Raw genomic sequence first — 27,150 nt, 5'->3', positions numbered from 1 at the left:
TAATATCTGAGAAACTGAGCCTGGGTCAGTGTCTGATCAACTACTGTTGACTGCTTTATAACACGCGTTGTGCTGCTAAGTTAGTGGGTAATAACCAGATACTGCAGACAGAGGGGATTATTTCTGACATGATTTCACTCTTAAGGCTTTCATGCCGAGCCTGATATTCAGGGATGAAAAACAGACACACCAAAGTTTTAAAATAAATGCACATAAATAGGCCCTTAACACAGACATGCGCATCCAGCACAGCGCGCGCTTCATGGCCACGGGGACCGGCGTGTCCATAGTTCGGATGACTCAGCAGCACTTTTGCTGGTGGTTAGCGTGTGAAACGAGCACGAGTAAACATATACGGGGTTTATAGTTAACATTTTACACTTTTTTGTTAGAGAGACAGGTATTAACGAGATACCTACTTTAATCTGCACGGAGGGATGTTGCTGTAGTAGATATGAGAACAAGTTTGAAGTATTCCCTCCTTTAGCGGCCACTTTTGTTCCACACTGTTTGCAAACGGGATAACCATCCTCACGTACGTTTGGTGGGTATCCGAAGTAGTCCCACACTGCTGATGTTAGTTTAGCATTTTTTTAGGAGGATGGAGACAGGTTAAATCTGTCGCCAATTCCACCGCTGTGTGCCTGAGAGCGGCGCCACTGACCAAGGGGCAGCCGAGACGGAGCGGAGCTGCGTGTGCGAGATTCTCAGCTGGCTTACCTTTTTCCCTCATTACCGGTAATAAGCAAACACCCACGGTATGATAACCGTGCATTTTAATACCATGGTATACCGTGAAACCGGTTACCGCTGCAACCCTAGTTTCAACTTAACAAATCCTTATTTATCTGATACGGGGCCTTGGTGCAGCAGCTGGTACAGCTCTGGTTCCTTTTCATCTTCCAGCTGAACTTCCAGCCGCCGCACACTGGAAGCTCATTGCACATCGCTTTGAAGCTGCCAGCTGGTCACTTCCCTTGCACTCCAGGCTCGAGTTGCCTAACTGATCCTCTAATGTATTTACTAGCAGGTCATTTGTCAATCAACAGTATTCTTCATTCTCTCAATCATCTGAACGTTTATTCCAGGTTGCGTTGTGTTGCCAGCAGTTTTGGGGTTTTTTTGCCAGTAGTCACTTGAAGTCACCAAATATTCACTTTCTATGGTTTTTGGTCACCAAGTCGCAGCAAATTGCTTTCAGTGTGTAGGTGGACTAAGTGGCTAAGACTTATGGGTATCCTAATGCATACCAATTCTAAATGATGACCATAACTAAACATTTAACTAACGTGGTTAAGTTTCAGGCAAACTGGTGTTTCTGTGGTTGGCTTTCTGCCGACATCCTCAAACAGCATCCTATACACAACATGCTTAACGTATCTAAAGCACTGCAACCCAATAACCAGTGGAGCGGCTGCTGTCTGATTAGAATATGTCACCATGGTTGCACATGCCCACTCATTTTAGATCAATAGAGGCTCAAGAGCCTGGGGACTGGCTGGCAGCTCAACAACAAACCTCTCTACTGGCCACCAGGAGGGGGTCCTGGCCCAGGCCACAGAGCACTCGCATAACCCCCAACTCAAAGAAAGACAGATTACTCGCCTTTCAATTACCACCGAAGATTTTGAGTGAGAGACAAAAATAAGGAGAATGAATTTGTGAAGTATGGAACAACAAAGGCAATGAAGTAAGCAGCAAGCACCCTCGCTATCCATCTACACAAGCCATCAGTATGACACACTAGCAGGGCGGGTTTTTGCTATTTGCCACACCACTGTGAGGGTCAAGATAAGCACATTGTTCAACAACATGTTGGTGTGGGATGAACAGGAGTTTGGAGGGAGTTGGGGGGGTTGGGGTTTAACCCAGGAATGTACTGTACACAACCCCTTAATCCAGATATGTAAGAAGATTGCATTCTAGTATGTGTGTAGAGGCACATGCAGTCCGCCTAGGCTGACCGGTAAAGCCCCTCTGTCCCACAGTTGCCGGTGCAGGAAGCTTACTCGGTGAAGCCTATAACACTTTTCAGATGATTATGGCACCCCAGCATGGTCCGTCTTTGGTTTAATCCACTCAAAACTATGTTCCAGCAGCACTACTTTTCAGAGGGAAAAAAATATGCATGTTTGTATACAATATTCTATATAATGTGCCATATACAGAATATTGTTCTATACATAAGCTGATTCCCTGATGCACACAAACATACGACCGTCATATAGAAAGTACACCAGAAAAAAGCAACTCATTGGACTAAGACAACTGACCTTTGACATGGGACAGCTATGAGGATTGTATTTGTTTACTTGGTCAACACTTAATTTTTCAATTTAATCTAGAAAATGAAAGACCAAATGAATTTAAAAAGAATTTTAGTTCTGATCAGTCAGGAATCCTGACTGTAAGTATCCTGAGTCAGGATACTTACAGACTGACTGATGGCAGCGCCTAAAAAAAAAAAAAAAAACTACATCAGGGAAATGAACATAAAGAAAAAGTGAACAAATGCAACAAATATGTCTGACCAGCAACCTGTGCCAAAGTGACAAAAACTGCAACTCCAGCATTAAAGAACACATTTACAACCTGATACACAAGAATGATAGTTTTCCACACACTTAGAGAGAAATGTAGCCACAGTTAAAAAAAAGTGCAAAAATATCTGTCTGGCAAAACAGGAGACAAACAGGAAGAGGCATTTTCTCCAGGTGCAGAAGTGGATCAATGAACTCACCACACACTCGGACAGCTGACTGTGAGCTCATAACATCCGCAATATCCTTTCCATTTGTTATGCAATTTCCAGTAAGGTCGTGCTTTAAGACTAACAAATGAATGACCTCTCTTTAGTTTCAAGGAAACATAAGGGGTGCTTTCCAAAGTCTGACCTGCACAGGCCCACTCAGTGTCCTCCTCAGGCATGATGGTTACCACAGTTGCTGCAGAGGCACTAAACTACTATGAACCAAATAATTAAACTTGCTTTTATTTGCTTTGCAATAACTTGTCAGTGATATGAATACTTAAGCATTTCATTACAAAACTGTATGAATTTGTGTAACATCTAGTTGGAGGGCGTATCAGTAGAATTCAGCTGAGATGGTAGTGACTTTACTGGGCGGGCCTGATTCTATTATGCCAACAGTGCGTCTCTCTGCACTCTGTGTAGTTGGGGAAGTGCCGTCGTTTATGGCACAGGAGTTGTACTCTAAATCAGCTGCTTTAATCCAACACTTTGAACTGTGCTTACTGACATTATGTCTTCTGCAATAAAGTAGGCTGTTGCATTCATGATATCGCTGTCTCTTTGCTTTTTGTTGGGATGATACAGGAGAAAGTGTAACACACAGTTTATAGTGTTTCTGCTTCTTTGATGGACTTTAATCAAAATATCTCCACACTACCAAATTCCTCTGACCTTCTTTTCACCAATGTCCTCGTCTTTTGAGCCTTGGGCTGTGTCAGTTGAAAGTGCCACAGACACAGTCAATCGAGTTTTTGTTAATTTTTTCTCGCCATGTGCTGCTGCCGCCTGCTCCTCCTACTCTGTGTGCATCAATCTAACCTGATGTGGCTCGAACTCCCAAAACACAACTTTTTTGGCACGGCACTATTCTCATTGTCACTGGCCTTTCCTGCTTTCTGGCAAAATATGGATGGAATGAGTTCTAGTGATTGTATATCGACTGTGTCTCGTGCATCTATCGAGGAAAAAGATCATTATTGCGAAATAACTTATCGTTTTATCGCAAATCCCTACACAGACACAAAGGAAACACTCTGGGAGAAGTGAAAGAGGCTTAGGGAAATAATGTTTTATCAGAGGATTAACTGTATTGTGTATGTGTAATCTGTTTAAAGTCCAGATGTGTTTTTTTAATATTCCTGTAGCCAGTTTCAGCATGTTTGTATATCAGTAGGCAGGTTGCGGAGAAGTTCACATGGTCAACATTAGTTCTGAGACAAGTGAGAAAGATTTCCCTTTAATACACCTTTGTAAAAGTACTTGTGACAATGTAATTTGCATTGTTTAGAACTGATCTGATTCCTGATTTCATGGATTTGGAGAGCTGATGTGTTAAAGCTAAAGTAGTGAACAACACCCATCACCAATGGGGATATGCTCCCGGCCTTAATGTCAGGATAACATTACAGCCCCATTTCATAACAGAAAACCCTTCAGCAGGCATCTTGTTACCTTCTGCAAAACTATTTTTCCCTAATTTGGAGGCCTTGCCTTAAACTTTTATCCAAATACTTTTAGTCACCCCTGGGTTAGTAAAGATGTAATACATATTCCAGCAAATATGTTTTCAATATTAACAACACTCATTAAAACAAAAATATTTTTAGCATGCTGTAAGAAATTTATATTTTGTGATTCACTTTTAAATTTCTACAAATGCTTTTTTGGCAACCACATCCTGGAACAGACAAAACATTTCCATGGTAAACAAATTAGAGAAAGTACATAATGCACTCTTGTACAAAAGTGTATACTACATAATGTCTTTCTACTTATATAATCTATAACAATAAGCCAGATATAATGCATACTTACAAGGTATTTACAGACTATTGCTTCATAAAGTACCCACACTACATAATCTGCTGATATCAACACATTATGTATACCATCATTATAATCACAAGGCAACCATGTTGTTTACATTTGAGCAGTATTGCTGAGCAGTAGATATGGCTTTAATACTGCTCAATGATGAGTCATAGTCTGTACTATTGGCCATGAGTCATCCATGACCAACATGTTAGACAATGCTCAGTCAATCAGAAGTTGGCATCACAGGCTAATCAATAAGGCTGCAGCCCAGAACTGATGTTACTATAAACAGACTGGCTCTTCACCTAGAAATGTGGAATTCCCCAGTTTCTCACTATCTAGCTGCTGCCAGCTGTTCAGCGACTTAGGTCAGCTGATAGATATGGAGAATCCCCACTTTCTCCATTTCAGTCAATAATGGTCAAGTAGGTTTAGCCAGTGACACAGCACAATATGATCACATGATTAGGCTAAGCCAGTCAGGCATGAGCAAGAGGTTGCATATCATTAGCATATATTCTCATAGTATTAGCAGCCTGAAATCCTCCATGTTGTTTACTCTCCACTTCAGATAAATACAGTCAAAGTGTACAAAGGGTACTAAACATCCAGGAATATGAATATTGTGTTGCGCATCTTTGAAGAGTAAAGAACACATACAGCAAATTTCATGGCTCAAGTCCTTGTGGTTTTGGAGTCTATAGACTGGAAAGGTAAAACCTCACAGACGGACAGTCAGACAGATGGACGGTATGACAACAATATCCTCCGGCTTTTATATCGGGCGGGAGGACAACAGGAACTAATGCACTATGTCAACATAAAGAGGCACACAAGGCTAGAAGGCAGCATTGGCCCTAACAATCCCAAACACACACGTTTGTTTTGCTCCCATTCAGACAATGCTTACCTGACCAAGGTCCATCACAAGTGAGAGGAGGAGAAGAAGTGGAAAAAAAGGTCATGCTTCAAAAAGCAATGGAGGGGAGAGGAAAATAAGAGGAAGTAGGTGTTCATGACTCTAAGGCTCCACAGCTTCTTTAATGCTGTAAAGTTACTCAAACTGAACTATGAAGAGGATTGTGTCTCCTCACTCCTGTGCTTTCAACATGAGCCAGTTTATATGTTTATGACAGAAACACTGTAATCTCTCCCTGACAGAATAATCAGCGAGCTGTCAATCAGTTATACAAAGAGGTGATCAAAGCAGCCAATGCCACTGCAGAGCCAGCAGAGCATAGAGAGAGCACTGAGACATCCGTTACCGCAGACATATTCATTTCATTAATGGACACTGGAAGTGCCTCTCTGCCAATCAAATGCAAGGGCACTGAAAGGCTTCTGGCCTTGGAAGGTTCTTCCATGTGCTAAAGAGAACTCTGATCACCCTCCTAGCGCCTGCATTTTATCAGTGAGCTATTTCTGGCCAACTTTGAGAGAATGTACAGACACACATAGTGTATCCCCTAAAGGCAGGGTTTGGCTGGAAGACTCCCCACTGAGCTGAAAGCCCATATGAGTGCAATTATAGGACGTGTGCTGAGGCTGTGTTAAAATTGGATTTACTGTTTGAAATGACTGTTTGGTTACAGAGCTGTAAAGCTGGCAGAAGGATCCAGACTGATCCACAGTGGTATAGTGTGTCCACTCTCTGTGTATCCCCTTTGTTTTTCTCTGTAGCATCTCTGTTCGATGACAGCTGCTCGTGGAAAGTTCTGAGGACAAAAACACAGTTTCTGGAAAGTCAATTCAGCGGTAAACGACTATATAAGCCACACATGCTCAAATGCTAGCCTAAAAATGGCCTACAAGAACATTACAAATGCACTGGTACAGCAATATAACACGTAGAACATGTCAGTTTGTAAGTTGTGTTGATGAATCTTTCTTTCACAAACTAGCTATGATGTGAACTGTTAACTGTAGTTTGTGGATAAGAGGAGTGCGCAGATAATACAGTTCCTGGATGACAACACTCCTGGTGGCCAACATGATACATTTAAATGCCTTGTAAAGCATTACAGGGTGTTGTGTTTGTTCACCAGCTATACTGGCTATATGTCTGGTGAGCTGCCTAGCACTAAGGCCAAACTGTTGTAGTGTGATCCACAAAACGTGGGTGCGTCATCTCAAAAATGATTTCTAAAGCACAAAAGCAATGGCTAGAAGTACAGCGTAAGGTTCAGGACTCCTGCAGCGCTCTATGTGATCTGTGAGGTTAATCACATACTGTACCCGGCCACAGTAACACCTCTGCACCTTTCCACACACCTGTACACTCCACCAATGGCTGCTAGATGATGTGACAGACCAATTCTAATCTCCCTTTAACAGTAAATGACCTCTAGAAAGAGTCACCAGCAGAACAATTTCAGCGTTGATCGATTCACCGCTAATCTTTTGTCTCTTTGGCAGCTGCGCTAACTAATTAATGATACCAGTGGCATATGACAGAGACAATAGGTGCCCCTTGATGCCTCGAGACTCCTACGCTCTGATGCTTTCACCAGTCCTCCCACACGCTGGCAACCAGCACCCAGCTGCACATCTCCTGAGGAAAACACCGAGAGCAGAGAGATACAGCAGATGGCTCTCAAATATTGTCTTTGATCTGCAGGAAATTGCTGCAGTGTTGCACTAAATCGCTGAGAAATACAAGCTGTTATACTCAAAGACAGAGTGCAACAAGTCAAAGAGCAGCCAGAACATAGGGAAGAGGACGAGAGGGGTTCAGGACTACTACACTGCTTTTCCACTAGCTCCTTCTCAGCTTGACTCAACTCGTTTTTTAGGATTTTCCATTAGGTGGCAGTACCTGGTACCAGGTACTTTTTTTAGTATCTACTCAGCCATGGTTCTAAGCGAGCTGAGTCGAGCCGAAAATGTCAACAGAACGCATGCCACTGATTGGCCAGGGAGTGACGTCACTAGATACGTGCAACAAGAACCAAACCCTCTGTTTTTGAAACCTGGCAAAAATGGCTACACACTAACCAACACAGACATTTTTGTGCTTGGTGGCTGACGACAGAATCCAGAGGACAGTAGACGGAGCAACCAACTGTGTTTGTGTTCAAATGACGTCACTGGACTTTCGGGCCACCGTGCTGAGGCGGTACTCAACTGTAATGGAAAACAAACTAAACCAAGTAGAGTCGAGTCAATTACACAACAGAACTGATCTGACCAAACAGTGAACTCAGACAGGCTCTGAATTCACGTGCAACATCTTTCATGACATTACCTGGTGATTTGTGCATTTTGGATAGATGTTAAAGAATAGACAACACTTTTAAAATTGTAAACATTAGAAGCATTATGCTGGGATTTGAAAAAAAAAAAAAGCTTGTCTTTATCCAGGCGAAACTAGTGTGTGGGCGAAGAAAAATAAACACAATGCCAAGAACAGTGGGAGAGTGATGGTGCGCCACTTCAGCGCTGTGCTGACTGTGATCCCTCAAGGTGAAACCAGAAACATGAAACACAGATGTAGGACACTGCACATTCTAATACTTTTATTAGTCTGTTATTTAGCGCTAATTAGAAGGTAAATGTGTCAGCACTTTATAGTATGAGAGCCAAGATAGATAGGTCGCCAACCTGTCACTAACACATAGACAACACAGACAACCATTCACACCTACAGCCAATTAACCTAACCCATGTACACCTTTGGACAGAGAAGAAGCCAGAGTGCCGGGGGAAAACATGCAAACGCCACACAGAAAGGCCTCAGACCTTCTTGCTGTGAGGCAACGGTGCTAAGCACTGCACCACTGTGCAGAAAAAAGCGGCTGGAATAATTTAGAAATACTAATTGATTTTGTAGTGTAGAATATTAACCAGTGTTATATATTAATATTGGAAGTTTTCAGTATCAACACAGAAATATAGTATTTGCCGGACTCTTAAGAATAACTTGACCTGCCCACTCATCTACAGCTGGAGGTTGCTGTGTGTGTGTGTGTGTGTGTGTGTGTGTGTGTGTGTGTGTGTGTGTGTGTGTGTGTGTGTGTGTGTGTGTGTGTGTAAGGACTAGCAGCTGTTAAAAAGGCTCCGGACACAGCCAGTATCAGTTATGTAACTGCGCTGAGAGCCCAGTGCCCCGAGCATCAGCACTTGTATGCAAACAGACCTCTGTGGAAAACACAGCGGAGGGGGAGCTGGCCAAGTTACTTTCTAAATAAATCCTACTCTAGAACACCCACACGTGCCCAGCACCATATCAAACACATAAGAGTACACACAGCAGTTGGTGCTGTCGGTCTGAATGTTTCAAGGTGAAATTCCACAGGCAGAAGGGAATGAGGTTTCCACACTGATTGCAAACAACAGTGAGAAAAAAAAGCCAGGCCAGGGAAAGATCCAGAGCTGGAAAGAAGCACAGAAGGCGGCAGCTCAAGAAAAATAATTCACCACTGTTATCAAAAGCAGGCCAGTTAGGCGTTCTTACCTTCTCTGGGTACATGCTGTCCCAGTACATCAAACTACAGTAGCGAGCCAGGCCCAGAGAGAGAGAGAGAGACTGAACGACAGGCGAGGGACTGACTAAACCACAGAGAGCTGCAGCATGAGGAGAAGAGCGAGATAGTCAGAGTGAGCCAATTAAATAGGTGATGTACCCCCTTCATCCGCCATGTGAATGAGCAGCACGCTGCATCACGAGCTGACATGCAGAGCAGCTTTTAGGGACTTTGGAGTGCGGAGAACTGCAACCAAAAGGCAGACAGAACAGAGCCCGAGCCTTGAAACACAGTCTGTCCTCTGACAACTGTGTTCTTCAGTGACGTGTGGTTCATTTGCACTTACATTGCCAAGTTTACATTCATTAACCTCATTGGAAGAAGCTGAGGTAATCAAGAAGATGAGAAGCTGGCATGCAGTCCACAGGTTTTTCCACCTTAACCTTAAACCTCTGGGCATTAACCACTGGGCTTTAAACACTAACCAACCTGTCATTCTCATTAGAAGTAGAAGCTGTGGTCACAGTCACTAGAGCTAGAGAGAGGCTCACCCCCTACCATAACACCATTGTTAAATGCTCATATACTACATAAACTGCTTTTTCCCAATAAATTAAAGTGAGCAAATGTACACTGTATGACAAAAAAACACCATGGTTTACTTACACAACAATACACCTGCGGAAAAGGTGTAAAACAGCTAACTGATCATCTGCAGAGGAACGGTTTAATTGAAGAGTTTCAATCAGGTTTTAGAATTCATCACAGTACAGAAACAGCATTAGTGAAGGTTACAAATGATGTTCTTACAGTGGACTCATCTCTGTTCTTGTCCTGTTGGACCTCAGTGCAGCTTTTAATACTGTTGACCATAACATTTTATTACAGAGATTAGAGCATACTATAGGTATTAAAGGTACTGCACTGCAGTGGTTTGAATCATATTTATCTAATAGACTCCAATTTATTCATGTAAATGGGGAGTCTTCTTCACACACTAAGGTTAATTATGGAGTTCCACAGGGTTCTGTGCTAGGACCAATTTTATTTACATTATACATGCTTCCCTTGGGCAGTATTATTAGAAAGCACTGCATCAATTTTCATTGTTATGCAGATGATACTCAGCTTTACCTATCAATGAAGCCAGATGACACACATCAATTAGTTAAACTGCAGGAATGTCTTAAAGACATAAAAGCCTGGATGACCTCTAATTTCCTGCTCCTAAATTCAGATCAAACTGAAATTCTTGTACTCTGCCACACAAATCTTAGAAACATGGTGTTGTACCAGATACTTACTCTGGATGGCATTACTTTGGCCTCCAGTAACACTGTGAGAAATCTTGGAGTCATTTTTGACCAGGATATGTCCTTCAATGCACATATTAAACAAATATGTAGGACTGCTTTTTTGCATTTACGCAATATTTCTAAAATTAGAAACATCCTTTCTCAGAGTGATGCTGAAAAGCTCATTCATGCATTTATTACTTCTAGGGTGGACTATTGTAATTCATTATTATCAGGCTGTCCTAAAAGCTCCCTGAAAAGCCTTCAGCTGATCCAAAATGCTGCAGCTAGAGTACTGACAGGGACTAGAAAGAGAGAGCAGATTTCTCCCATATTGGCTTCTCTTCACTGGCTCCCTGTTAAATCTAGAATAGAATTTAAATACAAGGTCTTGAATAATCAGGCCCCATCTTATCTCAAAGACCTCATAGTACCATATCACCCCAACAGAGCACTTTGCTCTCAGACTGCTGGCTTACTTGTGGTTCCTAGGATACTTAAGAGTAGAATGGGAGGCAGAGCCTTCAGCTTTCAGGCGCCTCTTCTGTGGAACCAGCTTCCAGCTTGGATTCGGGAGACAGACACCCTCTCTATTTTTAATATTAGGCTTAAAACTTTCCTTTTTGATCAAGCCTATAGTTAGGGCTGGATCAGGTGACCCTGAACCATCCCTTAGTTATGCTGCTATAGGCCTAGCCTGCTGGGGGGTTCACATAATGCACTGTTTCTTTTCATTCACCTTATTTACTTATTTATACTCCACTCTGCATTTAATCATTAATTGATATTAATCTCTGGCTCTCTTCCACAGCATGTCTTTTCTCTCCCCTCAGCCCAACCGGTCGTGGCAGATGACCCCCCCTCCCTGAGCCTGGTTCTGCTGGAGGTTTCTTCCTATTAAAAGGGAGTTTTTCCTTCCCACTGTCGCCAAGTGCTGCTCATAGGGGGTCGTTTTGACTGTTGGGTTTTCTCTGTATTATTGTAGGGTCTTTACCCACAATACAAAGCGCCTTGAGGCGACTGTTTGTTGTGATTTGGCGCTATACAAATAAAATTGAATTGAATTGAATTGAATTGAAAACTAAACAGTGTAGTGAAACCTAAATAACCTGTTCCTGTGACACTGTTGTTGATGAAGCCCTTTCAGGACACTTCTTTATTACTGAAATGTTTAAGGTCACTGCACATATGCATTTCAGTAACAAAGAAGTTGTTACTTCTGGTTATGTTTCTGGTTTTGTTTATGCCAACTGTGAAAACACACATGGGCGCAACTTTTTCTGCAGGTTAATATGAAGTCACACATGCACTGCAGACTTGACCTCTTCTACACCTCGCCTGATGGAAGTGCATGCAAGTGCAAACATGCAATGCAATGATTTCTAATCTACCAGCTTCACAGATCCAGTCACAGCATTTGATAAACTGCTGTCGTAGTTGCAGTACAGCTGTTGCTGAGCCAATTATCAGCTGACTAATCCAAACATGAAAAAAGCCCCCAGAAGTGTGTAGTTTACTGGGTACCATCAAGTGAGTAGCTACCCTCTGGGCACCCCCAGAACTGTTTGTGCACCCAATGTCCCGACCTGTATTTCAGCGTGCATGCATGAGTAGCTTTAAACTGGTGTGACACTTTCTATGGCAGGTTGGTCTCTTTGCTTCCTTTCATGTGAAAGCACATTGTGACTTGACTTGTACTTCACAAGCTGACTCACTCATCACAGCACATCACATTCCAGTGAAATAAACTGATTCACTTGCCTTTCAGGAGAATGTTGATTGGGCTCACAGTTTGTCTTCTGCCACCAGAGTTTTCATTTCAGTTTGGATTAGGAGTTAAGACAGAACTAAACTGGCAATGGCCATGCCAATGCAACCTAAGTGTCTGCATGCCCAGTTTCAGCAATTTCAGAGGTGTAGGAGTATGATGACCTGTTCCCAAAGGTTTTCACACTGTGTGCCAAGAATAAAATACTTAGTATGAATATTTAATTTCTGTTCTTGATATCTCCATCTTATACCGAACCATCTAAAGAGGAAAAATGGCTTGTAAGCAAACCATTCTCCTTAAAGGCAGGCCTCAAGTTCAGCTTGCCGTTTGGGGCTTGTGGATGTAATCCTCTCGTTGCATCACAGAGGCATGAATCGGGATGGATGTGCGGAAGAAATAAATAGAAACAGTGGTCACAGGTTGAAAAGTGGACGAAGAGGAGCCCTTCACTTGAGCAAATCTAAACTCCAGAGACAGGTGCACCGCCTGACTGTAGAAGAGGGAGCAACAGAGACAGAGCGAGGGAGGAAAGCAGACGAGAAACCTAAACGCCCAGACAGAGGACAGAGAAAGGAAGTAGGATGAATGCACGCAGCCAGACAAACACAGAGACAGACTCTCACATGAGCACAGCAGATGCACCATTTGCTCAAGTTTAATATTAGATTACCAAAAGGTAAATGCTGCACTTCTGAGGAAAAAGCAGACCTTCACTGATTTTACTGGCCTGCTGCCTCATGTAAGTGAGTGTGTTTGTAGGCACTGATGCAGGAATGTCAAGTATGCACTGGAAAACAAGCTGGGGCCTCCTTTTCAACCGGCCTGGATAGTAAGTCTCAGTACAGGAGATGGTTCCAGCGCTGCTTGTGCTCATATCTAGTGGAATTTACGAGGGCTTTATGTAATAAGAGTGTGCGCTTTCTTCAAAAGCTTTCAGCTTATTTGGAAATTGGCTGTAAAGAGTCCCTGCAGAAAATTTGAGACTGCACACACAAAAGGCCCATTTAGCGAAACGTGTAATTAGCAGGTTATTGTGGTGCTGGGTGTTTTAGAAACAGGTTGTTTCTGTACAGTAAACTCAAGAGCTTCCCAGGACCCTCAAGTGGGACAGAAAGGCTTTCTCACTATCCACTGCACTGTCCTTTACATGAACAATACACACATTCTGCTTCACGTGGGAGAAAACTCACGTCACCGAGCTATAGAGAGTCAATTCACCACAACCAAAATAGCAGCAGTAAATTCATCTAACTGTTCAGGGAGCAAATGCATTTTCAGAGTGCATTTAGGAGTTTCAATTAACCCCAGTAGCAGTATATTTCATTACTCTGTTAAGCCCCTGATACACATTCCCAAACTTTGCTCTGTTGCACAAGTCAGCAAACATATAATGCAGCAGGACCAGGCCAAAGAGTGCGGGTGCTTCCCTCTGCATTTCACTCATAGAGGGAAGAAAACCAACAGCATGCAATGACAGATCCATCGCCATCCCAATATATGTTCAGACATTCATGACACCCGCTTTTAATGCTGTCCGCCATCGTTAATGGTGACCTTGTAGTGTTGCTCTTTGGGGTCATTCGTCTCACCGTGGCAGCCACTCAGAGGTTCACGGCTCACAAGCTGCAACTAATCTCCAAATTCACTCAAACATGAAAATGTATCTGTCTGGCTTCGTGTCCCCAGGCCTTCGCCATCCCATAAGAGGCTACAAGTAGCTCTGTCGGGGTCCGGGGGCCTTCATGCTCCCCTCCCTCTCCTCCTCCTCCTTCCTTGCTGGCAGTGCCTGGAGAAGACCACACAGCAGGCTGAAGGCAGACAAACACTGGCCTCAAATCAGCAACTTACTTTCATTTTTAACCCTTCTGAGAATCTGTCCAGAGGCAAGCCTGTTATGTCACTGTGGCTACAGAGCAGCTCTTCAATGAGAATTGTCTGAGAGGAAAACATGATACTAGAAGACAGCTTATTTAATGGGAGTGACTGATCCATCATGTAATCTCAGGGAATTACCAGTTTCATCACTGAAACGGAGAGTACAGACTGTGGATTTAACCAACAGCTAAATGTGTTGGAATTATGAAAGAAAGGAGGGTCCAGCAGTGTTTAGAAATAGTGTTTGTGTGAAATAGTAAAAACTCTGAGGTGGGGGCCCCTCGAGGCCTTTCTAATCAACCTGTGAGTGAGTGCAGGGCAGCCGCCTGGCTCCACAGTGCAAAGCCACAGACACAAACACTTCCAGAGCCACCACATCTGACCTTTAGTGACACATCCACTGAGAAAGAAAACAACCATCCAACCTCTCCAAAAAATCCCGCAGAGCAGCAGTCATCTGGTCATTAAGTGACGGTCCTTTGGAACGAAGAAAACTGCTTCCCATAAAAATAAATAAATAAAATAAACCTCAACCTTCTCCGTTTTTGAGAAGGTATGAGTAAAAGTACTCCAGAGTAACCTGACCCAAAATAACTTTCTTTGTGGGGATACAAACACTGTGTGGTCATGTTTTTCCCTAGAACTTTAAAATAGACAAAACAACAGATAAAAACAGAGCAGCTGTAGAGAAACCCAAGATGTTTATGTGAAAAAAATAGGTTTTAAATCACATGGTTTGCTGCATTTAAGAAAAAAAAACAACATATCCTACTCTGAGGTTTTTGAGAAGTGAGGAAAAGAGGCTTATTTTACCAATCCTATGGGAGCATAATATCTGGGCTTCTTAGATGAGAAGAGGGGGAAGTAGCCGGTTAATATAAGGGGTCCGTGAGGATGGGGCTGTGTGACCACCGACACAAGCAACTTGTCGTGGTGCAGAGGAGGTGGGGAGTGAATCGTCAGCTTCTGCCAGAGCCGGAGAGATAAGCAAATTACACGAGGAAACCATGAAGAGACACAGAGGCGTTAATCGCCACCCGCACATCAAATCCAATCAATTAAGAGGTGGCCAGCTGGCACTTGAATGGAGGCGTGTCACTGACAAATCCTTCTATCCAGTCTCCAACCCATTCATCCAGAGGCTCCTTCTGAGTCAGTGTGTTCAGAAGAGGAGATATGTTTGTGGATGAGTAACATCAGCACAGCCTTTGCCCAAACAAGCAATAACCTGATTTGTGGACGTAGTTTGTCCTTGTCAGTTTTTTTGTAGGGTGGGTGGCTTAAAGTTGTAGGTGCATTAAAGTTAGTCCTATTAGAAAATACTGACACTCCCAACAGCCTTAGCCTAGCATTCACTGTAAGTCACTGCAACATTATTCTGGCATTTTCAGTGCACTGGCATGCTGATACTGGGCTTGCTTGTCATCGTAGAGATGCATCATAAGTCTGCACCGTTCGTGAGTGCTACCTCACCTTCAGAACAGCTTCAGTGGCTTAACAGAGATGCTCCTCTATACAAACGAACTACTCAGCCTTCAGCGTTGATAGGCTGTGTTTTAATACATCAGCCACTGTTTTTATCCCTTTTAGAACATGAAACATAATCAGATTACCCTAATATTTTTATGTGTAATTATTGATTTATTCGTTTACACTCTGTCCGACTCTCTGATCAGCTGGTTGTTGTGTTTGAGGCTTTCCAAATACGTGTGTTGCCAACAGAGAAGTTGCAGAGAGCTTTCTCTTCTTTAACTTTTTCTATTTTTCATTTATCAGCTGTTATAAATGCCAGGCTCGAAAGATCAGCAAATAGCTAATATCAGAAAATAATATTGACCCAAAAATAAATCAGCTGGACTTTATAAAATGTAATCCATCACTTAGTACTCTGTGTGTGTGTGTGTGTGTGTTATTTGCTGATCTATCGGTATTTATAACGACCCATAAATAAAAATTTTCAAAGATAAAAAGACAAGGCATTCTACTACTTTTCTGTTTTAAAACCAGGAACTTGCAGAGCAACTTTTTAAATATCTTAGTAAGTAAATAACTGTGACAAATATCAGGTAAACTTGTTTCTTTTTTTTTTTTTTTTTTTTTTTTTTTTTTAATAGCCTGTCATGTCTGGCATCTTTCACAATCGGAATGATGATCCGAATGCACTGATGTACCAAACATAAGGTAAACTTGTTTCTGAGTTTTCTGAGTATGAAAGAAAAAACCAATATTGGCCAATATATCAGAATTTCAGCTTTTCAAATCACAGAATATTGGTACTGGTCAGGCTCTAGACTTGACTTATTCAGTCTGTATTTATAAATGTAACACGGCTCATCTGTCTCTCCTCCACTGTGCACCCTGCTCTCCCCTCACACAGCCAAGTCTTCCACTCACAGAGTCGAGACCAGGACATAAACTAGCATCTCTGCAAAAGCACAGTTACATCAAGTTCCTATTTAAATTCCAAACAGATAATTACATAGCCATTTCTGTTTTTGAGCTACTGGATGAATGAAGCTGCTCCCCAGATGCATGCTAATTTCTGAAAGTGCAGCAGTATCAGCATGAGCTTATGTGTGAACACATACAGGGACATGCCAAAAGGAAATTAGATTTAATATGAATCTCACCATTATAACCATTTCTTTCCGTGCATTAATGGGAAAACAAGCTAAAAACAAGCTAAAAACTTAACTGGCAATCACCCTGATGATCATCAATACCTGAGTAAGATCAACCCTATAGAAAACTACTGGGCTCCTATAACCAGCCGGCTTCAACTTTGAAGTAAAGTTTACTGCTTTTCATATTTGCTGTTAGTGTTCTTCATCATTCAGTAAAGTCACAGCATTAAAAGTGCTGCGAGGTTAATAAGTGATCATGTTATAATGCAAATGTTCTGAACCTTGGGTTTTGAGATTTATGTGGATGCTAATTTGAAATGCACCACATACTTAATCTGTTCCAGATTCCAGATTTGGGGTGGCTGTAGCTCAGTAGGTAGAGCAGATCACCTAATGATCGGAAGGTCAGCGGTTCGATTCCTGGCTACTCCAGGCAAGATACTTAACCCCAAGTTGCTCTCCGATTCAACTGTCGGAGTGTGAATGTGTGTGAATGTTAGATAGTTAAATCATGGAAGTGCTTGTATGAATGGGTGTGCATGGGTAAATGTAAAACATGTTGTATAAGTGCTTTGAGTGCTCATACTGAGTAGAAAAGTGCTATATAAGAACTAGTCCATTTACCATGGCACTTGGCAGTTGATTCCCCCAGCAGGACACTGTACACTGCCACAGCACAAAAACTGATCCAGAACAGGAAAAGGTGGTCACACCAGATCACAGTCTGATCAAGCATGAAGCTAATGTTGGATCAGCCCCACTCTGTAACCCCCAAGACGCAAAGGCTCTGCTACCTACATCCCGTCCTAGATACCATGCCACAGCCAGAGGTCCCATATCTATGCCCCCTAAGGTCAGAGGTGTTACAGCGGTACAAGGGTGACCTACGTAGCGGTAGTCAGGTCATTTTAATGTTGTGGCAATGTCTTCCACACAATAAACACACAGAAGTCATACAATCAACCAATGTCTTAGGATTTAAAAAAAAAAAAGTGACATAAATGTGAGTCTCGCCAATTTGACATTAATAACTCTAAAAGCAATTCCTGAAATACAGCATTGTCGCAGCAGGAACCTCTCTCTGCCTCTCTCTCTTTAGGGGGCCGTTTGCCTGCACCCGTGCAATGGCAGGAAGCAGTGGAAGGAGGGGAGTTGAAAGAATTGGGTTTTCTGCAGGGTCATTCACTTGCCTGGCAACAGGCCAAACAGGACAAGCTAACACAACACCACAAAGGTACAAAGAGAGAGGGAGTGGGTTCCACCTGCCCCGGCGACCACAAACACCACAAGAGCTTGACGGGGAGCTCTGGCTGAATCCTGTCTGCTGTCTGTTTCGTATCCGCCCCGCCAGCTCCACTGTAGCCCGACAAAAACCACCCCAAAGAGCTGCCCATACAAATGTAAATGCCTGAGAGTGAAATGTGTGTTTATTTTGGCCCATGGGATTTGACAAGCATATAATTAATTTGAAAAGTTTAGTGAAGATAGGCAGTAAACAAAGAAAACAGTCCTTTCTTAGCTTGATGGGGACTTTTTGAGTATGTCAGTTCTGACCTACAAACACGTCCTGCAGTACATTTGTGGCTCAGAAACCGTAAACTATGTCGATGAGCTGCCATTCTCACTTTTCTTTCCTCCACATGGCACATCACACATGGCATTTGCACTCACACATGTTCTCACTCACACAGTGGTCCCCGCAGTGGGGCGACTGGGGGCTACAGACTGATCCATGGCAGATATGACCTAGTTTCTATTCAAGCCCATCTCTTTGTTCACTCCACGCTGGAGGAGGCTGCTGCAGCCCGTGGAACAAAGAACACAAGCAGCACTTGGAGCCTTGGAACTAGCTGACCCTGCCTAGATACAGCCGTCCCAAAAATGGCTCACAAAGGCAGAGCCGCATGGACTCCCACTGTCTTGAAATCTCCTCCTTTTTCCTACTTTGATCTCCCACCGCTGCAGACAAGAGAGGATAAGCCCCAGTTCCTGCAGTCTTCCAGCCGTTCCCCTGTCTCAGAGTGATGAGACAGATATCTGGAGGCCTGACTTATCAGTCTGTGGGACTGGAAAGACAGGGGCAGGGAGGAAATTAACTTTCTGATTTCTTTCGGAGGTGGGGGTTCAGGAAGTCTGGATCTCTGCAGATACCTAAACCTTTGCAGAGATAATCTGTCTCAAAGCATGAGCCTCGGCTGTAATGATACCTTTACACACCTTCCTGTGGTACAGCAACATTAAAGAGTTTGAAAAGCTGAAGTGACAACAAACCTACACACCCAACAGCTGTGCCAGGCATTTCCTTATCCTCAATCTACCTGAAGACTCAGTTTCAGAACTCTCCATTTAATGAGCAAAACCATGAACACGCCATTTAGTCGTTAATGACCCAACTGCAACACAACCCCTTCACCCCACCCCATCTGTACAAACCAGATAAATTGTACTTCAAGGGCAACAGCAGATTTTTATAAGCACGTGCAACTGTTGATGCTTGTACTCAGATCTGGTAAATGATGCACAGCTGATGAATGACTGCAGCTAAGCCAGAGATGATGAATGAAAAAGGTGGACCTTCTTGCTACATTATGTGACAGAATCTGACGGGGACAAGGGCAGTTATTTGCAGCTGGCAAATAATATGAGCTGGAAGTGTGAAATAAAGCAGGGAGACAGGAAGAAATGGACAGAAAAACACAGCTGAGAACAAAGGTATCACAGGTATTGCCTTGCATGGTATTTGGTGCACCCACAAACTTGTTATGTAGATTTCCTTTAAACCAGCAAAGAATGCACAAACGCAAAGCTTGCAAACTGCTTCTACACAAAGCAGCATCTTACCTGCATGTGTTCTGTGGAGCTGCTGCTCAGCTCGTCCCCAGACTCCGAGTCGTTGCGGAGCTTGTTCAGCCCCTCTCCTGGCAGCTCACTTGGAGGGGACATCTTGTCACCATCTGGGCTTTTGTGGTTGTTCCCTAATTTCGGGGTTGGGGAATCAGCCCGTGTCCGTGGCAACGTGGAATTGTTGGGGTGGTGATGGTTGTTGTTGTTGTGAAGAAGTACCAATTCAGCCACCAATTTGCAGTGGTGGGGACTCCCCATGTTCTGGTTAGCATCCTTGGGCAGTACAGGGGGTGTGATGCGATCAGAGGATGGAGAGGGGGTGGAGGAAGGTGACGGGCGTCCAAAGCTGGACATTTCTGGCTGAGGCCTGTTGAGGTTTTCATTGGACGCCCGGCAGATATCCAAAACAGTGGGCTTGGCCCTCAAAGCGGGTTTCTGGGGGGGCATGAGAGCCCTGCGCACCTCCCTGACGTACTGCGCCGGTACATAAAACGCCTTTGTGCCCTCCTCCTTTCTCACTTGCCACCAGTCCTCATTGGTCTTCTTCACCAGCATATAACACTCTCCCTGCCGGATAGTCACCATCTTGTCTTTGGCCTTGTACTCGTAGTCATATTCCACCTCAATGTAGACCTGGCCCGGAGCGATGGGCAGCGCCTCTCTGTCAGCCATGTCTGTTGGAACAAGTACTTGAACTCTGACCTCAGCTGCTCAGCAACCCAGGCCTGCAGAGATCCTCATATCTGACTGAAGGACATAAGACAGACAGAGGAAGTCTTTTAAAGATCACAAGTTGTATTTTTTTAAAAGCTGAAAAACTTTCAGCAAGGTTGAAAACATGAATACACACACACACCCACCAAACCACACAAACCCTCTCCTATTTGATGGTCTGAAGCCTCTGACCCTGTCACACCCCAAACTATTACTCACCTTATTACCAATCACAAAGCGATACTGCTGAAACATGCTCGCATTATGACACAATGTTCCTCCAGACAGACATGCTCTGTTGGTGAGTCAACCACAACAGGCAGTCAACACTGAATGGCCCTGATAACAGATACAACCACTAAGGATATGCAGCCTGGTAATCTGATCACCCTGTGAGGAGCTAAAGGTGACGACAACATGACCCCACACACTGATCTTGACTCAATGACTCTGTCGAGGCCTCATTCCATCAGTGGTTGCATCCAAAAATAAAGTCTGCATTGTTTTATTAGAGTCCTGTCACAAACTGGATAAAACCAGGGTTCTTAAAAGGTCAGCCCTTGAACCAATACCAGCTCTTGGTAACATTTTGTGCAGTTCTCAGGCACAACAAGAAAGGCTGCACTCCTGTAAATGTCCTTCACTCATTTCATGTCATACTATGATAGCAGCAGATAGGGAACATGTTTATTTTTTTATTTTTTTAGTCATCACAGCAGAATAAAGCTTTTTAAACTGACAAATGAAGCTGGTGTGAAGAACCAACACCTTTCTAATGGTTAAGAAAAAAAAAACATACACACCACCCTGCACTGACATATTACAAGAGTCAAAGTGCTGCACTGTGCAATTTTCTTGTGATGCCTTCAATCATATGGTGGTTTCTTCAACTGGCACTCAGTCTTAAAGGATGGATGTATCACAAGTGTCTTCAACTGTCAGTGTTTTTAATGGCCAGTAGGGGGCAGTTTCTCAGGTTGCAAAAAAGCAGTCCAATTAAATGGAAGTGCCTGGGAAAATCGCCTTACTTCTTCCTTGATCTATGATCTCAGCAAACCTTTTCCTGATGAGTTTACAGTCTGAGTTGCTAGACTGAAACCTTATCAAGTAGAACATCATGTTTATTATGTAAATTATCATCCCAATTAGTGCCCAGAAAGACAGTAAATGATGGGAGTGTCCATTTTCTGTCATTACATGTACATTACAATTTACAGACCACAGTGGACTTATGAAGGCAAAAACCAAACCATTTGGTTCCATTTAAAAATACATTTAAATTTACATACATTTTCACTCCCGTGTGTAGTAAAGTTGGCATCACCACACAAGTAATAGCAGTGCATTTTATTTAAAAACTGTACCCTCTTGCAGGACGGTTCTGGGCCCTGAGCCTCGTGACTGGCATCCCTGATATAAAGTCTATGAGTCCTGCTCTGCAGTTTTGGCATCATTACTCATTAATGCGGTTACAAGACACTGTGTGAAACCTTTTAAAAGCTTGAGGTGATTTCTCTGATATATCATGCACACTCAGTGCGTGAGTCAGAAGACAGCTGGGCCTCTCGACATTCCTGCAGGGTTTGTTTTGGGATGAGACCTGTCATTGATCCATCGGATAGTATCCGTTCATCAGTTAACCTAATATCTCCTCATATCAAATTCTTCTTCTTCTTCCCTGAAATAGCAGCCGCCATGTACTGAAGTGCAGGCAGTAAAAGCAGGTGCTTTTAGTGAGGCATGAGAACATGCTTCTGAATCTACAAAGTAGCCCATCCTTATGTAAAGAAATAGACAGCTACACACCCAGAATAGATTTACAGTGGTAAGAGCCGTCTGGGCCAGAGTGGGAACCCATGAAATATGGTCATAATGAGCTTTAATAGCATCTATTTTATCTGTTTCCACACTATGAAGCACACACAGTTACATCACGCCAGGCCTTTAAGGGTGTGTGTGTGTGTGTGTCTCTGACAGCAACCCAGTCCAGGCTTGTCCCAGCACAAGCTCCAGCTGGGATGTCAAACTACACACGCATCAGCCTTTATGAATGAGTGTCTCTCAAAGAACAGCCCCCATCTATTTTAACGCAAGTGCAAGAATGCACCACTCAGACACAATCTACAGTTCACACCATGAGCAAAGCTGCCAAAGATGTAGTCAGGCGTCTGTAAGGGCTTCCACATGATAACACTATTATCACTGCAGTTTGCATGGCAGCCACCGTCCTGACTCCATCACAGGAAGTTCACACTGAAAGCAGTGAGTTTAAGCTGTTTGGTCTCTGATCATGTGTGTATAAGTTTGTGAGATTGCCGCGCTGTTAAGAGTTATCTTTAAAAAAACTTTCTGTTGGATAACTATTAACAACTGAAGCTGAAGCCCTTATCGGAAATGTTCCCAAATATACACAAGTAAAACCATTTCCCACACTGAGCATAATGACCAAGAAACTAAACGATCAAATATACCCTAACGGCAGCATAAACTGAGAGAAACTGGCTAGAGATGGAGCATGACATCACTAACCTTGGCAGGGGCCCACAGCTCCGCTAGTCACTACTGTTAACCATGAATTAAAAGTGACTTCTCAGCCAGAGTACAGCAGAAATTTGGAGCTCCTCGTCTCTCCTTTCAACCGCTGTGGCAGCTCAGAGTTCTGGCAGAGGACTCGAGTGAGAGAGAGTAAATTTTGCTGGAAATGAATCGCAGTCACTGCACAGCACGGTGTCACTGTGCAGTCTCACAGGAGCACACAGGCCAACTTGTTGCTCAGTGAAGACTTACAAAAAAGGATGTTGTGCAACTACTACTTGTGCCTGTCGATGTGGACCTTCAAATAACCAAAAACCTGCTATGATTCATTTGTACATGGGGCCAGATGGTTTGAAATCATCAATCAGTATCAACATTATGATGACAGAAATGGGTCCTTAAAGGACTTGATTCTTGATTCTGCCAATGAGTGCGTGCTGTATGCCATTAACATGTATAAATCAGTGCCTTTCAGATAACAGAATCTACTGGTCTAAGTGTCATTGCTGCATATCACGATGACACAGCTCTAGCGGTTTATCTGTGGGTGTAGATTGCAGAATATCAAGCTAGGCATCAGCAAGGAGATCACGACCAGGGCGTTTGTCTGCATACATCAGCAGACCAGCCACTGTAGCAGCAGGAACACCCTGAGACCTGCACTGCCTTTGTCCCCGTGCTTCATTCAAAACAGATGTGTGGATGAGCAGCATCCACATGTGCAGCTGCTGCTGCTGCATTGCAATCCATCTATGCGGGTTATTTGCTGCATGTGGTTGAGCATCGCACTGAAATGAAAGCGCTGCTTCTCTCTGACACAGCACTGGAAAAGCCCCCTAAAGACAAGCAGTATCTAAATTGTAGGGGGTCAGAGCATGCCTGAGGCGTGTGGCGGTGGCGAGGGACGGCATAGGTGGGGGGCAGGGTCCCACACACACACACGCACGCACGCACACACACACACTCGCTGCAGAAACGCAACACAAAGGAGTTTAATCCATGTGCATTCATGACAAAGGGCCTCCGACCAAACATCACCAAGGATTCCCAGGAGCGAGGACAGGGCAGGGCATGCCTGCCACAGAAAGCCCCCTCCTCCTCTTCATGCCTCTCCTGGACTGGGACAAATAACCCAAAACACCGCGAGGAAATTAGCCCATCAACTCAGAGTGATGCTATCACGTGGAATGGTTAATTACCCTCCCAGTCCAATATCAACAGCGCTTGTTGGGTTTATTTTCCCACTGGGAGACATTTGTGTGACATTTTTGAGGCGCTTCTTGCGCGGACAAAAGCACCGCAGGTTCACTCGAGTACGAACCGCCGCGCGCTCTGCAACAGCGTGCCATAGCAACAAAGTAACTCCGGCGGAAGCCAATCGCCTCGCGCTGACCAGCGCGCCGCACCGACATTAATAGTACTCACCTTGAGGAAAGCACAACTCCCGTGGTGTCTCCGGTGCTCCGTGTCGACGGCAGAGGTACTCCAGAGAAACTTTTTCCGACCTATTTCAGTACCGTCCGCTCCGACTGAGACCGCAGAAGACCTCAAGTCCTCCAGTCAGTCTGTTCGCAATCCCCCGCCTCTCCACGCGCAGTCAAGCTCCTAGCGGAAACAGAACACATCCGGTCACTGCTGCCAAAGTAAAAGTGCCTCCAGCAGTCTCACTGCTGGAGAGGATCACCATGACATGCCTGTCTGTAGACAGAATCATAGTACAAATAATTATATTATCAGCAAAACGCATCTTTGACTTTGTTGTGTATTCTTCTTTTTTTTGATGAATTGCACTCAGTGCAGTCATACAAGTGCAGGGCAAGGTTATTATAGTTAACGAAAACCAACGAAATAACGAAAACTTTATTCGTTAACTGAAATTAATTTTTTTTTTAAAAACTGTAATTAAAAGGAAAAAAACAAAAACTAACTAAAGCTGTATTGTGAGTTTACAAAACTAACAAAAACTAACTGAAATTATAGAAAAAATGACCTTCGTTTTTGTGTTTGTCATTTTATTTAAAAGCCTTGTGGATTGATCTGAAACCATTTGTCGCTCCAGAAGTTTAAGCTGGGAGCGCCACATCGGGCAACTCTTTGCGTGCGCTCACCGCGCTTGTCCGAAAAGTAATGGCAGCGGTCTGCCGAGTCCCATATGGAGCTTCTTTGAGTACAATAGCACAGATAGAAGCGAGTGTCTTGTTGTGGATGATGAAAACATGAGCGAAGCACTTTTCAATCAGGAAAAACCACCAACATCAAAGTCCACCTGAGAAGCGCACAACGGCTCAGATCCTACCCTAACCTGACGTGCACCTCTGGAGAAATGTGACTACTCGTCGGGTCCACAGAGCACGCAACTTTTGTTAACGTGTTAAATTCTTGTGCGTTTCTGGCTACTTTTCACCGCCTACTTTATCAGTCAGAGAATAACAATCAGGAATAATAATCAAATCATCAATAAGGACTCAGAAAATGTAAGCAAATTCCTGGAGGGAGACTGCTGAATGGACGTGAGGGAATGATATGTTTGCAGCCAAAAAACTGAGCAACAAAATCCCAGCCAGCACCATACCAGCAGGACCACAAGGTAATTAACACACATAATCCAGCTACACAAGCATAAATGCGGACATGAGGTGGGCCACTTCTGTAAGTTATGTACAGAGGACGCAAAGACCCTGCAAGTCTAATTAGCGAGCATCTAACCACGCTAGCTCCAAAACAGAGCCAGCTTCATGTGGTGGATAACATCAGGATGCAGCTGGATTTGAGCTTTGACTCCTTCAAAAGAGTTCAGTGTGTTTTTGTTCTGATGTGTAGGTGTTGTTAATCTACTGCACTCACACTGAACTTTATTGTAGAGTTTATTGGATTTGGGATTTCATGTTTTTCTTTATGTTTGTCCCTGCTTATGTTCATGTGTGTCCTTAATATTGCACATATTTAGCACGTTGTGAACAGTTGGTTGACAGACTCACAACTGTACAAAACCTTGAAAAGAGTTATTAGACACATGTTGCAGAAATCATCGTTATTAACACAATATGGACATTTTTTTTTAAATCATCCGCTGTCAAACCACCCTAATCATTGTGTTTCTTTGTTTCTTCGTTCATTATTTTATTCGCCTTATCCTGACGGTAATTTTGAAGGGACTGTTTATTTTAAGTTATTTGTGTCATGAAGCACATCACCTTTTACCTTATTTAATATATTTTCCCTCATTAAAATATGTAATAATTTTTATGCCATAATTCCATAATACAAACTGGTGCAAGCATGATGATCCTCGCTAAACGGAGCTGTATTTTTCCTTGGACTGTGAAATGGCTTAAAAATGGTTTAATTAATATATTATACACTATTTAATCTCAAATAAAGTCCTCACAGATAGACCCATATGTGTAGAGAATTAAAGGACGCCTCCGAATTTGTTAAAAAAAAAAACAACAACAACAAATGGACTGAAAAACTTTGTGTGCCAACAGTCCTTAAAGGCTGAGACTATTAATTGATAATCCATACACTGCATAATGTTCAGCTTTGTTTGGGCGTTTGATAGGCTTTTATTTTCATGAGTAAACAGACTTCATTCCGGTTTCAGCTCGCACGCTTTATCGCAGCTTGTCGCATTGGGGTCTTTAAACCCAGCAGATGCTGTTCTGTCACTCCCACTCCACCCGTGTGTCACTGCTGATAGTCAGAGCCTCAAGGCCTCCCTGCCCCCTCCCGGTTAAAAACCTCCCAGTCCAAGCTCCGCAGACACCCTGGGGGTCTTTGACATTGTTATGTTAAACTTGGAATTGTTCCAAATTCACTTAAGGCAGCGTCCATAAGAACTGCCACTGGACGCATAAGAATGGCAGTGATGCTGATTTCCCTTGAGAGCCAGAATTTGAATTTACACCTTCTTTAAGTCGTGTGTTTGTTGACGAACTCTGTTTGGTGATCAGAGCAGAGGGCTTTACCATCCAAGCAGGATCATGAATGATTTAGTGCTGGGAAGATCCAGGAACAGGGAGTCTCCAGTGGAGTACACTCACCCAGACAAAGCCTCCGGCAATAAGACTACAAACACAATATTTTTTAAAAATGAATGAACGCGTGCATAAACAGCGCTGTGTTAAAGCACAGCCTGTTGGTGTAAACAGGAAATGACAGACATGAGCACTGTGTGATTTCTGTAAACTTCAGTCTTGCTTAGAGAAATTTTTGTTTGTTTTGCTCTTTTTTTTTATTTGTCTTCTTTGTTTTTGTTTATTAGTGTTTTGCTTAGTTTGCTAACTAATCTTAAAAGTGCTTTCAGTTTTTTTTTTTTTTTTGAAAATGCCAGTGAACACTTTGATCACCGGGGGCAGCCTTGTACTGGTGGGTGTCTTGAGATGTTTTCTGATCTGTATTGCTGTTCTTTTAGCATTTGCTCTTTCTTTTAAGCTCTACCCATATTTCTCGGAGGCCTTCC

General features: G+C 43.3%; 1 protein-coding gene across 4 annotated transcripts in view; it reads right to left on the bottom strand.

The window, feature by feature from the left end:
* The window catches only part of LOC115799242 (Rho GTPase activating protein 12b), a 67,409-nt gene extending 43,133 nt beyond the window's left edge, over positions 1-24,276 (bottom strand). For all 4 annotated transcript variants that reach the window (XM_030756285.1, XM_030756286.1, XM_030756287.1 and 1 more), the window contains exons 1-2: positions 24,114-24,276; positions 19,437-20,186 (exon numbers count right to left, since the gene is read on the bottom strand). In XM_030756285.1, the coding sequence (XP_030612145.1) occupies positions 19,437-20,111 (675 nt within the window). In that variant the 5' untranslated portion in view covers positions 20,112-20,186; positions 24,114-24,276. The remainder of the gene's footprint in view (positions 1-19,436; positions 20,187-24,113) is intronic.
* Between the last annotated feature and the right edge of the window lie 2,874 nt (positions 24,277-27,150).

The sequence above is a fragment of the Archocentrus centrarchus genome, chromosome 20, assembly GCF_007364275.1.
Source record: "Archocentrus centrarchus isolate MPI-CPG fArcCen1 chromosome 20, fArcCen1, whole genome shotgun sequence".
In the NCBI taxonomy this organism is placed as follows: Eukaryota; Metazoa; Chordata; class Actinopteri; order Cichliformes; family Cichlidae; genus Archocentrus; species Archocentrus centrarchus.
The sequence above is the reverse complement of the archived record's forward strand: the minus strand, read 5'-3'. Positions and strand labels throughout refer to the sequence as shown.